Source organism: Patagioenas fasciata, chromosome 4 (assembly GCF_037038585.1).
Source record: "Patagioenas fasciata isolate bPatFas1 chromosome 4, bPatFas1.hap1, whole genome shotgun sequence".
NCBI lineage: Eukaryota > Metazoa > Chordata > Aves > Columbiformes > Columbidae > Patagioenas > Patagioenas fasciata.
The window spans coordinates 9759459-9773576 of record NC_092523.1 but is presented as its reverse complement, the minus strand read 5'-3'; the positions used below and the strand labels follow the sequence as shown (position 1 = coordinate 9773576).

Sequence of the window (14118 nt, the reverse complement as noted above, 5' to 3'; positions counted from 1 at the left end):
GAGATATATAAGTATGTTAAATAACTCTCCCAATTTCACCCTAAAATGAAATTTAAAATAAGGAATTGAACCTTCCACAAGAGATAAATTTTAACTTTAAAAAAAGTCTGAAAAGATGGTAAATGGTTACTTTTTTTCCCCTAATGTAGATATGCAGATGTTATATAACAGAATATAGAGCATATGATTTTTATTTCTGTATAGCAATTCTAACATGGAAAATAAAGCTGTGGGTTTTCAAATTTACCTTACAGCACTGGTAAAAAGAACAATGGAGTCCCTGCAGCAAACCACAACCTTGGAAGTGCCACTAAAGGTAGAGACAAGTCTGAATTGGCATTACTGTCTCAGGCATACTTAGTTCTGTATGTTATTGTCATCATATGAAGAATCTAGAGATAGCTATTTTGCCTTTCACTTCACTAGTTTCATTTTGATAGTTGCAGGTAATTGCTTTTTTTTAATTGCTATAAAAATTCTAAAGGAAAATAACCAAAAGTAACTCAACCTCCATTTTGGAAAGTATGATTGTCGTCTACTTTTTGTCTTAGCAATGCACTGTGATAATTTCAAAATCCATTTCATTTATTGCCATGAAATTTCTGTTGGGTGTGGTAGAGTGAGAAATATGTGCCTTTAATAGGCTTTCTAAATGTGCCAGGCATTCATTAATGCTGAAAAATGATTGCAAAAGATCTTTCTTCAGTAATTTTCACTTAGAAAATTGGTCTTTTTAACATTTTTGTGTGAATACCTAACATCTAAGGCAGACAGAGTCATTGGTCGCTGTTTAAAATATAGGACATCATCTATGGGAACAGTATCTGTAAAAACTGAGTAGATAGCTGCACAGCTATTGGATCTATCTGTTGTATCTCATCGTAAATATTTTATAAAATAATAACATTTTTCTCTGTACGAGAGTAGTACCCTCTGCTGCTAGCCTGCTGCTCGGCTTTTGTTGCTTAACAAAGGACAGTCTCTGAACTGATTAAGTGAGCAACAGTCCAAGGGGTTCTGGTTTCCTGAGAAATGGAGTATTTGGTATTGCCAGGTCCCTCACTCAGTACTACTGCCAAACAAGATTCAGGGACAGAAAAATGTTTATTCTATTTGTTTCAGAAATGGTTACAACATACAGATTTGCACTAATGGAAATGGTTGAAAAAGAAAACTACTATATAATTTCTGTCTTATATTTCTTCCTCCAGATCCTTTGTCTCCATTCCAGTATCTCAGCCACATGTGAGGCTTTCTCTGGAGCTCTTGCACTTGCAGATTTCTGGGTCCTTATGGAGCCCGTCTGGCCCACAAGAGCTGAGAGAGGAGAATGAGGGGCATCTGAGATCGAAACTACTCTTTCTCCTTCCCACACTGGAAACCGCCCCCGTTGCTTTCCACTTAACCATTGTAATAACTTGCACCTCTGTTTATCAGATTTGATCAAGTGAGACCTTTTGGCCGTGCTGGGGTTACACATTTCTTGCATTGATACTCCCAGACTTTATAAACTGCATTTCTATAGGTTGCTTACATTGAACACCTGTGCTTTCCTAGCTTCTTTTGTTACAAATGCCTTGAAGGAAGGAAGCAAGACTGTTTTTCAAGGTATACTACATCTAAATATTTCTAATGACAGTATTAGACACCTGGCACTCATACTGCTGTAGAGTTCATTAAAATAATCAAATATGGTATTACTGATAGTATATGAAGTGTGTGACAGCACCATAGTCTTTCCTTGATAGTTTTAGGAGACTTTTTGGTGACTTGATCAGAGACATCGTTGTTCAGCCTTTGCCTCAGGAAGTCATTTCTGTGAAATAAAATATGGACATTTTAATAGTTTTCTGAGAAAGACAAGTGTATACATTGTTAATGAGAGCATTCATAGTTACATGGGCAGAATATAATTTTAGGGTTGTATATTTCAGACTAACTGGCAGAAGGTTTTAATGTCCTATGAACAAAATGGGGCACACCATCTTAGAACACAGTTTCTTCCACCTCTGTCTAAGGTGTCTTCTACCACATACTGACAAATTCATCTCAACAATGAATTCAATGTGTTGTTCCTATGAGAACAGCAAGTCTCTGTTAAATGGCAACTACATTTTAATAGGTGAAAAGAAACTCATTCTTGGGCACTAGGGAGGTGTCTGGGGGTTTGAAAGATTAGGACTTTTTAATAGTCAGTAAAAGTATTTGGAGGAACATGTTTTATTACCCTTGTTATTTCTCTTCTTCCTGAGCAAATTGCTGTGGGAGCCATGACATACTTCTACTCCTACTGCACATTAGACTACATGTGTCATGAAGATATTTCATCTTCCTCTGAAGCATCATGAATGGATTGATAGCAGAGGCCAGATAGAAAACATAAGTACCAACAGCTTGATCTCAGAGGAGATGTTGAAAGTGATCTTTTTAAAAAAATCTGTTTTTTTGTTGGTGTTGTTTACTCTTCTATACGATAAGAATATCTCTGCTAGGATTAGAGATGGTGAAGATGAAAAGATTTTTGTGAAATGCTTCTGCTCTCCTTCAGCACACTTGCTTCAACTAAATATGTATTATGTGCTCTGTTAATATAAATATGATTTTTTAATATGGAGAAAAAGTGTCACTAAAGTAGAGCACTTATATAGTCTTAATGGGGAGAGACTTCTTTTTCTTCTTTGAGGAAAAAGATGGTTTATCTTTGAAGTAGCTTTTTTTTCCAAAATATAGTCCTTGCTAATGAGGCAGCTTTCATGTCAGAAAATGCACTGTGTAACAGAACACCAGTGACTGCAAAACAAACTGCGGTAAGACAACAGCAAAAATACCCCAGAACTGGAAAAGTGGATGGTAAAAAAACCCACCCCAGTATCTTTATGCGTTACTGAAAGTTGCTTGTTATAAACACTCTGATTTTGTGGCTCTTCTGAAAAGCATAAGATTGATTTTGCTTCAGCATTTCCTTGCAATTCAGTAACACATATTTGCAATTTCAAAACTGAAAGTTAGTCTTGATGGTTAAGGTATTTTAATCAAAATGGTAGCGATAATTAAGCATTAATAGATATGAAGAACATTTCCTATTGGATAGGCATGTAATTTAGAGCAGTATCAACATCCAAAGGGAAAAGCAAAAATAGTAATCTTGCTGTATGTGATGTGTTTGTTTAATTTTTTTTTTTCCTTCTTCTTTGCTGACAGGTTCCCTTGAAAGTGATTCTTACCACTGGGAAATCATGGGGGTGTATGACAGAATTGCAGGAGATGTAAAGCAGCCATCGGGGATGTTGTTCGGTGCCGTACACCTCATTGGCCTGTGCTGATTCCTCGCTGGATCACTAGGCAACAGCGCTGCTGGATCTTTCATAAGCACCTAATACTCTGCATGTGAATTTTTTTACTTCATTTTGTCTGTAGCCCTGGGCAACAGCAGTGAGATAAAACTGGTTTTTACCAGTTCATTGTGTTTCCTTTAGCCAAGGTAACCAGCAGGGAGCTGCTTTTGTTCAGAGCTAAATTACTACATGTAAGAAATGAAGCAAGACAATATTAACCCTTTGGGAATGCAAAAAATATATTTGAGTTATATAGCTGTTTAGACTTTAATGTTAAATATTTTGTGAAGTGCCAGTGTAAAAATACTTCTAATCCGGCATTAGAAAGATGCTATTTGAACTGCAACAGAAGTGCTTAACTGTTGTGTTCAGCTTATTTTATAATTTGTGAGTAGAAGGGAGCTGCTTGGTTTGCATCACATATTAAATGTCATGTTCCACAGACTTAGCAAGAGTTCTTTGGAAATGAAGAGTTTCCACCTTAATTTCTATTTAGGATTTTGGAGCAAAACAAATGAACAAAACTGGATGCCTAAATACATTAAAAATAACCAGATTGCTGTCAAGTTAATTAATTTCAAAATGAATTAGTATACTGTAGCCTTAGCATACTTTAGAGGGAGGATTATAGTTTTGTCTAATCTATTATTTTTGTTACTGATGTAACACTAAATTTTAGGATTCAGCCTTATACTTTTTAGGATTTAGGCTCCTACTTTAGTGTTAGGATTTGTTACTGATATTTTGGTTTTCTGGAGAGTTTATTCTTTAAATGAGTTTGTTTCATAACTTTACTGGTTGCCAAATTCTGCCTCTGTGCCTATGGAATGTGAAACTGTCCTCAAAGTTTACTAGTTATTTAGAAGTTAAGTCAAGCACAAAACTTCTAGGAGGTGCTCAGTATCTTTCCGCATTAGACCTCAAGTGATTGAAGAAATAGAATTTAAATTTTCAAAGTGTATAGTTACAGAGATTTGGAGCAGTTTTAACTTGTATCATTAAAGATTTTGCACTGTACTTAAAGGCATTAAATTATTAAACATTGTTTTCTTACATTGCATATTAATCATATGTAACCTGTCAGCTGAGGTGAGTCAGTTGTTTCTAAAAATTGCTTCTTATGGTTATAAAATTAGCAGTGGTCATGTAAGCAAAGTCTGAACCTTCTACACATCAGCTGGATCTCAGCTCTTGGTTGGCTGTTCATGGCTGTGACACTGTGCCGGGAAGAGATGGCATGAATTTTCTTCTGCTTTTTGCCGTTTTTCAGGCTTTTTGTGTTTGCAGTGACACTGAATAAGGGTGAAATGTTCTATTCTCTCATCCGTTCCACTCCTTTTGAAGACCTACTCTTTTCAAGAGAGCTGTACTAATTAAGCCGTGCTTCTCTAAGGCTACATTTCTAACCTTACTACTATATTAAAGAAGTCGACCCTTTTTGTACATTTCCCAGCTGATTTCTGTCTTGCATGTGTTTCTTAGGATGCATACATTTAAAAGAGGTAGACAGTAAATAGCATCTGCTGTACTGTGAATTACAAATACTGGAACATGTTCTCTGATTTTTTGGCTCTGTTTCCTTGAATAGCCAGATGAATATCTAATCTTCACTATCTGCCCCATGCCACTGTGTTCAGCTGTAGATTTTTGAGGATTAGTAGATTTCTCAGACGTCACTGAAGTTCTTTGGCTTCAAAGTTCCTCAGCTTTTAACTCATAAGATCCCAGAAACTGAGAAGATTCCTGAGTGTTTAGGACCATTTATTTTACCTCAAAATCCATTCCCAATGCCTTCCATGCTGTATGGCCGTATGGGTTTTGGAAACTGTTGTATGTTTTCAAATTGTGGAATTGCAGAAGTATGTATGTCTTTAGCATGACAGTCATTTCCTCACACAAGCTGCCTGAGGGTGGTGTTTGCTGTTCATTTCCCAACAAGGTCCTCTGGATGAGGCATCAGTTTTACCACATGTGTGCTAATCTATGTATACCTATAAAATCAGGGCAGTGCTGTTTTTCCAAGCCCTAGGCAAGCTGCCCTGAATCTAAAGAGCCATTGTAGGGATGCTTGACCAGTCCTGACCACGAATTTCCTCCCAAAGAAATGCAGATGAAAATATTCTGTATTTGATGATCGCCAGGTATTCTTTTTGGGTGGTACAATAATTTCACCCAAGAGAACTCAAGAGCCTTATTATAATAAATGGCCACCTTTTCAGGTTTTTTTGGTTCTGCGTGAAAGGGACTGTAAAATATGGGTAGGCTGGAGCAGGAACAATCACAAGAGCCCTTTTCGATCCCTAAAACTCTCAATTCGATCTCTAAAATTATTCCCTTTTTCTCACAACCTATGAAGGGGTTGTGGGAGAGCAAGAACCAAAACTTCTGTTTGAAGAGCACAGCCCTACAAAAACATTGATCAATGAGTGTCGGAGATCACAGGATAGATGGGGAGGCGTGAATAGCTGATTCTGCTTAGCTTCTGTTTAGTGGGCAAAAATTTCATTAATTGATATCTGAACACAGTAATAACCCCTTTTGAACGGATGCGTCTGGGTTTAATGTCAGCTGTGTCTTTGGTGGCCTGAGTCTTCCCTGAGATCATCGGTAAATCTCTTCCTTTGCCATGTGGAGTAGCGCAGAAGGAATGCTGTTTGAAAACGCTTTAACCCAGTGTCTGTGAGGAATGGAACAGCACAGCTGTTTGTTGGTGTTTGCATGGACGTGGTACGACCAATAGATATCTGCTCAGGACTTGAATCTTTAAATGTCCACGTGTCACTGTGGGACAGCAGGACTCTGATCTCGAATGTTGGTCCAACTTGATAATAACCGTAGTTCAAACACTAGTCTCAGGTTTTATCTGAGATACATGAAGTGTGATGGGGGGGGAGAGGAGAGAGAAAAGTTCTCCATTTTTAAAAACAGAATAGATTGAGAGAATGCATCTGCTGGGGTATCCAGGACATCATTTGTTCTTGGTAATGATGAAGAAAAAGCCCTTAAAAATAAACATGTTTCATGTTTTGGACTTCACAGAACCTGATGTCTCATTTTCTTGTTTAATCTGATTTGAAAAAGAGGCCAAAAGATGGGTTGAAGGTTGTATTACACCTTCCTGATATATATTCTCAATGGCCTAGCATATCTCTCCTTGCTTCACCATTACAAGACCAGATTGGATAAACCCCCTAGCAACCTGGTCTTGACCTCAGAGCTCACTTTACTTTGTGGAGGACGTTTGACTATGGACCTCCTGAGCTCCCACCTAACCTGAATTTTCATATGATCTTATGTCAGTCTTCAGCTGGACAACCACAACCATCTGCTTGAAAGACGAACCAGAAAATCCCTTTGAATATTCTGCTGTATGGCATCGAAGTGTGCAGTGCCTTACCAGAAGAAGGCCCAGAAATGTTTCGGGATTTCATTCCTCCTTCCCACCTGTGTTGCCTCATTCTGTGCCAGCATTTACTATATTCCTTGGCTCCCGGGCTGTCTTTTGGCTGGCACACTTCCTTCTGGGATTAGCAGGTTGTCAGAAGCATTCGGTGAGTGGAAAGGAATCAGTTTGTGTTTCTGCCATTCTGCAATGGCTTTAGTAGGCAGGGTGTCTCTAGGATTTCAAATAAGTTCCAACCACATCCTATCTTTACATTCTTGAGAAGCCTCCCCAACCTGGTCAGCTCATCTCCACCGAAAACAGCAGCCTACAATCAGCTGGTTCTCCCGTGACATCTTTGAAGTGCCACCCATTTTTGTATGACCCTCTCATGTTATCAAGCGTGTCTTTGTTATCCTCTGTAAGCCCAGGCAGTTTGTCTTCTCTGCTCTCTTGATTGTACAGAGTTGTGTCTTGAATTCCAGAGGTCCGGCTTCCAGACAACCTTTCCACATTTTTGGGATGCATTTTTCCACGTCACCTTCTTCATTCAAGACTAATTAGCTGGGTAACCTCCAGGTTATTCCTTCCTCACCTTTTGCTATCTACACTGGTAATTTAATCCATTGCCAATATTTCATCTGCACTTCGTAGATACTGTTATTATTGGTAGTAAAATTCTCACTATTAATTGTCCACAAGTTAAAATAAGAAGTTGCATATCTTGCTGCCTCTAACCTTTGAGTCCTCAGCTTGCTTCCCTCTGCCATTTGGCATGGCATATACGAGACTGTTTTCTGGCTAACTATATTTTTACTGTAGTTGTTCATGATCATTTTTTCTATGGCATCAAAATTTATTGCAGAAATTCTCTCTTCCCCCCCCCCCTTCATCTTTGGCAGATTCATCTGCTGCACACACTGAATTTCTGACTTCCTAATTAATTGGAAGTGTCATGCATTAGATTACAACCCCATTTTCCAATTTGTGCGTTGAGCAGAGAACTGAACTCCTGACAATCATCCTCCATCCTCCCCACAAGTGGCTGCCACCTCTTACTCTGCATTTCTGCGCAGAATTGGCTGAGGCAAAATTAAATATCTCCCTGGATTACCTGGGCCTCTTTGCACTGGTGCATTAGTCCTCATCCAGCTGAGGCCAGAAATGAATTCTTTGCTGATTTATCCTAAACTGATGTCTGCTTAGGTGAAGAAAACAAGTCTCCTCAGGATGTCTGCCAGAATTTGGTGTTTTGTCTTTTTTTCCACTTCTCCCTTTTAACTTCCAGCTGGGCCCCAGAGCCAGTTCAGGTTGATGACTGACTCCAACCTGCACGTGAGGGACACCTGTAAGAAGTTCATTTCTTTACAATGAATAAATTCTGCATCAGTTTGAAAGCTGGGCCACCCTACTTGCCTGCCAGCGATCCCCATCTCTGTTTATCTTCCTGTCCATTCATTTGAACCGTGATGTTAAATTAAATAAGCTTCCCAGGGAGGTTTTCCTTCAGATATAATGAGCTTTTGTAACACTTGAGCTGGGAGAAGTCAACATCTTCCCTTGGGGCCTCTGTGGGTCACAGATGAGGTTAAAAAAAAGTGTTGTAAATATTGTGCTTTAGTCAAATTCTCTGTCCATGTTCTGCTTCCTCTGATACTGGGGCTTGTGATACATTTGATTTTTGGTTTGGAACTGAATATTTTTTTAATTTCTTCTCATACCTGATCTAAATCTTAACCTTTTTGTGGCATTCTCCATATCCCTTAACACCTTCCATTCCCTGGAAATCAGATTGATAATCACCTCTTTAATTCTCCTTGCCTTTCCAGCCTGCACCGTTCGTTGTTCAGGCACTTATAATTGCACAATAAAACAAAGGTTTCCTGATAGTGAGCTTCTGAGTCTTACTTATATTGCTTTTGTAGAATTTAGATCTTGGTTTAAATCCTTCTGACCAGCAGGTTTGTCATTCAAAAGGATTTTAACACCGTGGAGTGATAGTATAAAATGAATAAAATGAAGCAATTCAGTGATGGTCAGTACAAAGCTTCACACACAAGCGAAACCAGTCATCTACCCAAATGTAGGCAACATATTCCCCAAAATGCAGGAAACAGCCGGTTTAGTATCAGTTTCAGGAAAAGGCCTGGGAATTTGTAGGTGTTTGCATAGTGATCATGAACGATATAATCAATCCTTCCCCTCGCTTCAACCCCAACAAGCGCTCAATTGAACACTCTGCCCAATTTTCAGAACTACGTTTCAGAAAAGATGTGAAGCAACAGGAGAGCAACAAGAATGGTTTGAGCTACAGACAATATCACCTGTGGGGAAAGACTGAAAGGATTTACGTCATTTAACCTTGAGAAGACTGAGGAGAGATCTGAAAGCCATCCTCCAGTATGAAATGGGCTGTCATAAAGATGGTAATAAACTGCTTTATAGGTCCCCTGGAGATAGAGTAAGAAGTCAGGGGCTTAAATTTCAGCAAGGTGTAACTAGGGAGGATGTTAAGCAAGCCTGTCAAAAGAAGGCTAGTGATAATTAAACATTTGAAAGGGCTTGAGTAGAGCTTTTGGAATCTTTATTGCTATAAATTTCTCGAACACGATAGAGAGATATCTGTAAGAACACGCTCATGCTTAGTTGACTCTGCTTTGGAACAAGGACGATGAGTAGAATCCAACCCTAATTCTGGCTTCTGAGGTTAAGGCCTTGACAACAGAATGCACAGCACCAGAAATGTGCCCTTGGCTCTTCGATGACACCAGCAAATCAGACCCTCCGGTTACTTCTCTACAGCAAAACAGTGGTGTTTCCAGTACAATGTATGTTACTCCTTCTGGACAAGCTCTGTACTAAGGAAAAAGAAATATAGCTCCCTGCTGTACCTGTCTTTGAAAATGGCCTCGCTTTGAGCTGGGGCTTGGAGCAGATGGCCATCAGAGACCCTCACCAACCTCAGTTACTCTGTGAGCCTGAGTAGTGGCTGCAGCAGACCCGGAACACCCTGCTGTCCTCCCAGGTAGAATCTCCCCAGTCCAGCTCTGCAGCCCACCTGGGTGACAGTGTCAGGTTCTAATACGCATTAGGGAAAGAGTCCATAATGATATTTTTTATCACTGGAGTTTCAGTGTGATGGAGAAACTGGAGTTTTCTGATGGAGTCTGTCTCAACTACTGCAGATAGATTTTCCTAAGGGTTTTTGTTCTGACCCACTGTTGATCTTTAAAGGATCTTCTTGGGGAATGAAGCTGGTGAGGGGCTGGAGCACAAGTGTGATGAGGAGCAGCTGAGGGAACTGGGGCTGTTCAGCCTGGAGAAAAGGAGGCTGAGGGGAGACCTTATCGCTGTCTGCAACTGCCTGAAAGGAGGTTGGAGCATGGAGGGGGTTGATCTCTTCTCCCAAGTAGCAAGTGATAGAACAAGAGGAAATGGCCTCAAATTGCACCAGGGGAGTTTCAGATTGGATATTAGGAAAAAATTCTTCATTGAAAGGGTTTTCAGGCACTGGAACAGGCTGCCCAGGGAAGTGGTGGAGTCACCATCCCCAGAGGGGTTTAAAAGGCGTTTAGACGAGGTTCTTAGGGACATGATTTAGTGCCAGAGTTAGGTTATGGTTGGACTCGATGATCCTGAGGGTCTCTTCCGACCGAAATGGTTCTGTGATTCTTTTGATCAAGCAAAAAGATAGCAGTGTTCAAGATCTCCGGGCCTCTGTTGTTTCCATTTCTCCCTGCACATCTCCCTACTTGCCACCAGCTGCTCATTGCCCATTCCCTATGGATAATGGTGTTGCAGCAATGTGTTGCTGAACAAGGTTTATTGGGACCTTGGAAATGGGGAATATCTTGATCAAAAATCTCTTGGACAGGATGGGTGGTCACTGTCTGAAGTCTCGAGGAGGCATCTCCAGTTGGGTAAGGAGAAAGTCCACCTGAATTGGGAACTTTTATCTGTATCTTTGTACGTGACTCTTTCCAGCTGGTCGAGGTTTTGACGCATTCCCTTACCCAGTGTCACTCCTTTTATATGTAAAACATAAACTATATGATCGTTTAAACACGGCAATTTACAAATTAGGGTCTTTTCCCTAGAAAGAAGTTACAAGGTCAATAAGTCATAAAGACATAAACCACTATTCCCAGGTTGATTTGCAGACAGCTTCTTAAGACTGGGCAGGGAGTAAAGTGTGTGTCTTCCGTTAGAAACTGCTGCGTTTCTTTCAAAGTTGGGCAACACCTAAATGTCTTCAAATATTATTTCCATATATCCTAATATGTTTAAGGTACATGATTATGACTTAGAGTATTTTTTTTCCTTACTTCAGTTTTGATAAAAACTCTGCAATCTACAAGCTCCAATCACAAAAGTGGGCTCAAAGGCTCACAGTACCAAATACTGCACGTGGTGCATCTAGCAGAACTCATCACATCACTGTGAGCCATAGATGGGTTGATGTTTTTTTTCTTTTTGGCCTGAAACACAGAGCTTTTTCTGTCTGAAGACTCTATTCAGGACAGAGCACCCTGCACTTCCAGTTGTCCATAAGCTGCCAGTTTGTGCATCCCACCCCAGACCCAGCGCTCTGGTTCCTGCTCATGCATTTGGCGTGTCCGTCCCTGCCTTGCAGGGAGTTTTTCCACTTTGCAAGTGACCTACTGAGCTGGGTAATTTATCTTTGCTTATCTAGAAGTCCAGCTTGGGTCAAACGAACTACTGACCTCTCATTTCATCAGCTGTTAATATCAGGATTACTCAGCATTGCTCAGCCTGGCAGGAGTAGCGGATCTGGCAGACTGTTAGTGTCACGTAGCATTTTTAGGATCAGATTTGCACTTAGCACTCCATAAAATGCTTAAGATGTATCTCATGTTTGCCAGCCCTCTAAATACCTAAGAATCCTGCACAAAAACACCCCTGTGCACAGGGCAGTGTAACTGATTCTGCCTCTCTGGGATTTAAGTGCCTTCTTCTGGAATTCACCTCCTTACAACTGATATTCGTGCCTTTTTGTTCCAACACTTAGGAGGCAGTTCCTTCGTTCTAAAGTCAGCCAGAGCGATGGATGTTGCTGCCGCTCCTGTCCTTTTATCTACAAAGTGTAGGAAACCTCTCCCCCTGAAATGCTTTCAACATCCATCATCCACAGGAATGCGTGAACCACCAGATTACAGGATGTTCTGCTGAGGAGCTTTCTGTGCTCCCCCTTGGGGCTGCCCACTGTATGTGAACTGATCAATATTCATTCTGCCAGAGAGCTGGGAAAAAAAAGAGAGAGAGAAAAGAAAAAAGGAAAGAGCCTCCAAGTTACTGTATCCTGCAGAAGAGCCCAGACTGGTTCCAGCCTCCAACCCGGGGGATGCTTTGCCTTTTAAACATGTCATTGTGCATAAATCGGAACAAAGCAGAATTAACTCTCTGTTGTGTAACTGCCCTTAGGTAAAAACCCAGTGAAATGCACTTTTTTTTTACCCTTGAGCTCGAAGGTTTTTTTTCCTTTAAAAATCACTCCTGCATCATGCATCCTCCACATCCTTTTTCTCCAAACAAATGGTACGGAGACAGAGGTGCATCTTCTTGTCCCTGCTTCCCCTACATCGCCTTCTGACTCGAAAGTGAGAATTTCAGCTATTTTTTTGTGATCTCTTGGCCTTAAAACTCATTGCTGGTTTCCTTATATTTCAGTTATTTCAACAAATTTTCTTGGCAGTAGATGTTATTCACTCCCTGCTCCACTCCACCTCCTGCTCTTTTTTTCCACATTGGTACTTTTATACCGAACAGCTGCCAAGGGCTTTTTTTATCTCTTAGCCCAAGGACATTCTTTCCCCAGCAACCGTAAATTCTCCTTTTATACTTTTTTTCCCCCCAAATCTGCCAGCTTTAGTATTGTCCTGTTTGTGATGCAGCTAAACACATTAGTAATAGTGGGAAACTGTGGAACTGAAATCCTTTTACTGCCTACAAGGACCTCACACTGTACACTAAGTGTTTAATCTCCAGATGTCTTTCCCTGCCTTGAAGAAATTGGGATGCAGACCTTCCTGTTGCCTGGTGCATAAAGCTATTGGACCAAAAGTCAGTTTTGAAAACTCTTCTTGATACACAATTGAAAAAAAATGTGTGTTCCCTTCCCCAAAGACCAGTGATATGAGAGAATCCAGCACGTAAAACAGCAGCCAAAGGAAATCTTCATGGGAAAGACTCAGCTCAGAAAGCATCAAGATGCTATAAAGAAGCCTATGTCTTTCTGCTTCCCACAGTTAAGCAACTAATAGGAAGTTTTAAAATCCTTTGGTACTGATAATATTAAACTTGGGCATCAGTGCAGGGATCCAAAGGCTCAACCCTCCCTCGTAGCTGTAGCATCAGCAAGAGGTTTAGAGAAGAACCACAGTGTACAATTTACAGCAGCTCTTCCAATGCATCATGATTTCTTGCCTGAGGTTGTTTGGGATTTCATCTGAGCCACCAGGTGTGTGCACCACTGCTCCTCCAGACACCTCATTGCTTAAAGGCCAAGACATTCCTCCTGACAGTGTATGTTTGGATAGCTCTTGATTTTTTTCTTACAGAGAACCGACGTTTTTGGATCAATTCCTTGTGGAACGATTAAGTGGTCCTCTCATTCCATCAGGGTATGGCCTTGGATTGTGAAAAGTGCAGCCTCTGGCAATGACAGTAGTCAGGACACAAGCTATTACCAAGGCAGGTTGTTTCAAATAGATTTTTATGGGAAATGGTCACGCAGTTCTTGTTTTCCTTAGACTCTGAAATGCCTCGTCTCTGAAGACTGTTTTGGACTCACCTGCACTGAATGTGACCTTTGACGGTCCATCCCAAAGAACTCCAGTGCCAAACAGATGCTTCATCTGCTTGTAAACTAAGTGAGGGCTGCAAATGGAACTGACCCACTTGAAGCCTTGGACTTGGCCTAACTGGAATGGTTTGTAGGAGAAAGTGATAAATGGGTTTTATTAGACTGAGCAGGACTGATAAAACGCTTGGCATTTACAAGTTAAATGTCTAACTCTGATAGCACTACCAAAAATAAAGACTAAGTAGGAATAAAATGGCTTTCATTAATTAAAACATTTTACCAGGGAAATAACACCGAGATAGGCATCTCACTTCCAAGAATTTCATGTCACAGTAAACTAACCAAAAAGTTACTGTACTGAATTTCAGCAAGTCCCTCTGTGCTCATAACAAGAATCCATTCTCGCAGAGTTTGGGTGGCTCAGTGGGGTGACAGTGGGGAGCACGGTGGGGGCGGCAAAAGCCATTGGTGAGTGTAAGTGCTCCAGCGAAGGTCCCGTAGGAACCTCTGCGCCATGTTGCTCCCCGGCCATAACGCGTCCATCAGATTCACAGACCTAGGAGAAGCCCTTGAAAGCC

The 14118-nt window shown here is 40.7% G+C and overlaps 1 protein-coding gene across 1 annotated transcript in view; it reads left to right on the top strand.

The window, feature by feature from the left end:
* The window catches only part of POLN (DNA polymerase nu), an 87049-nt gene extending 83766 nt beyond the window's left edge, over positions 1-3283 (top strand). Inside the window, exons 18-20 of the mRNA XM_071808487.1 lie at positions 255-316; positions 1212-1608; positions 3202-3283. Coding sequence (XP_071664588.1) covers positions 255-316; positions 1212-1334 — 185 coding nt within the window. The 3' untranslated portion in view covers positions 1335-1608; positions 3202-3283. The remainder of the gene's footprint in view (positions 1-254; positions 317-1211; positions 1609-3201) is intronic.
* Positions 3284-14118: the final 10835 nt, after the last annotated feature.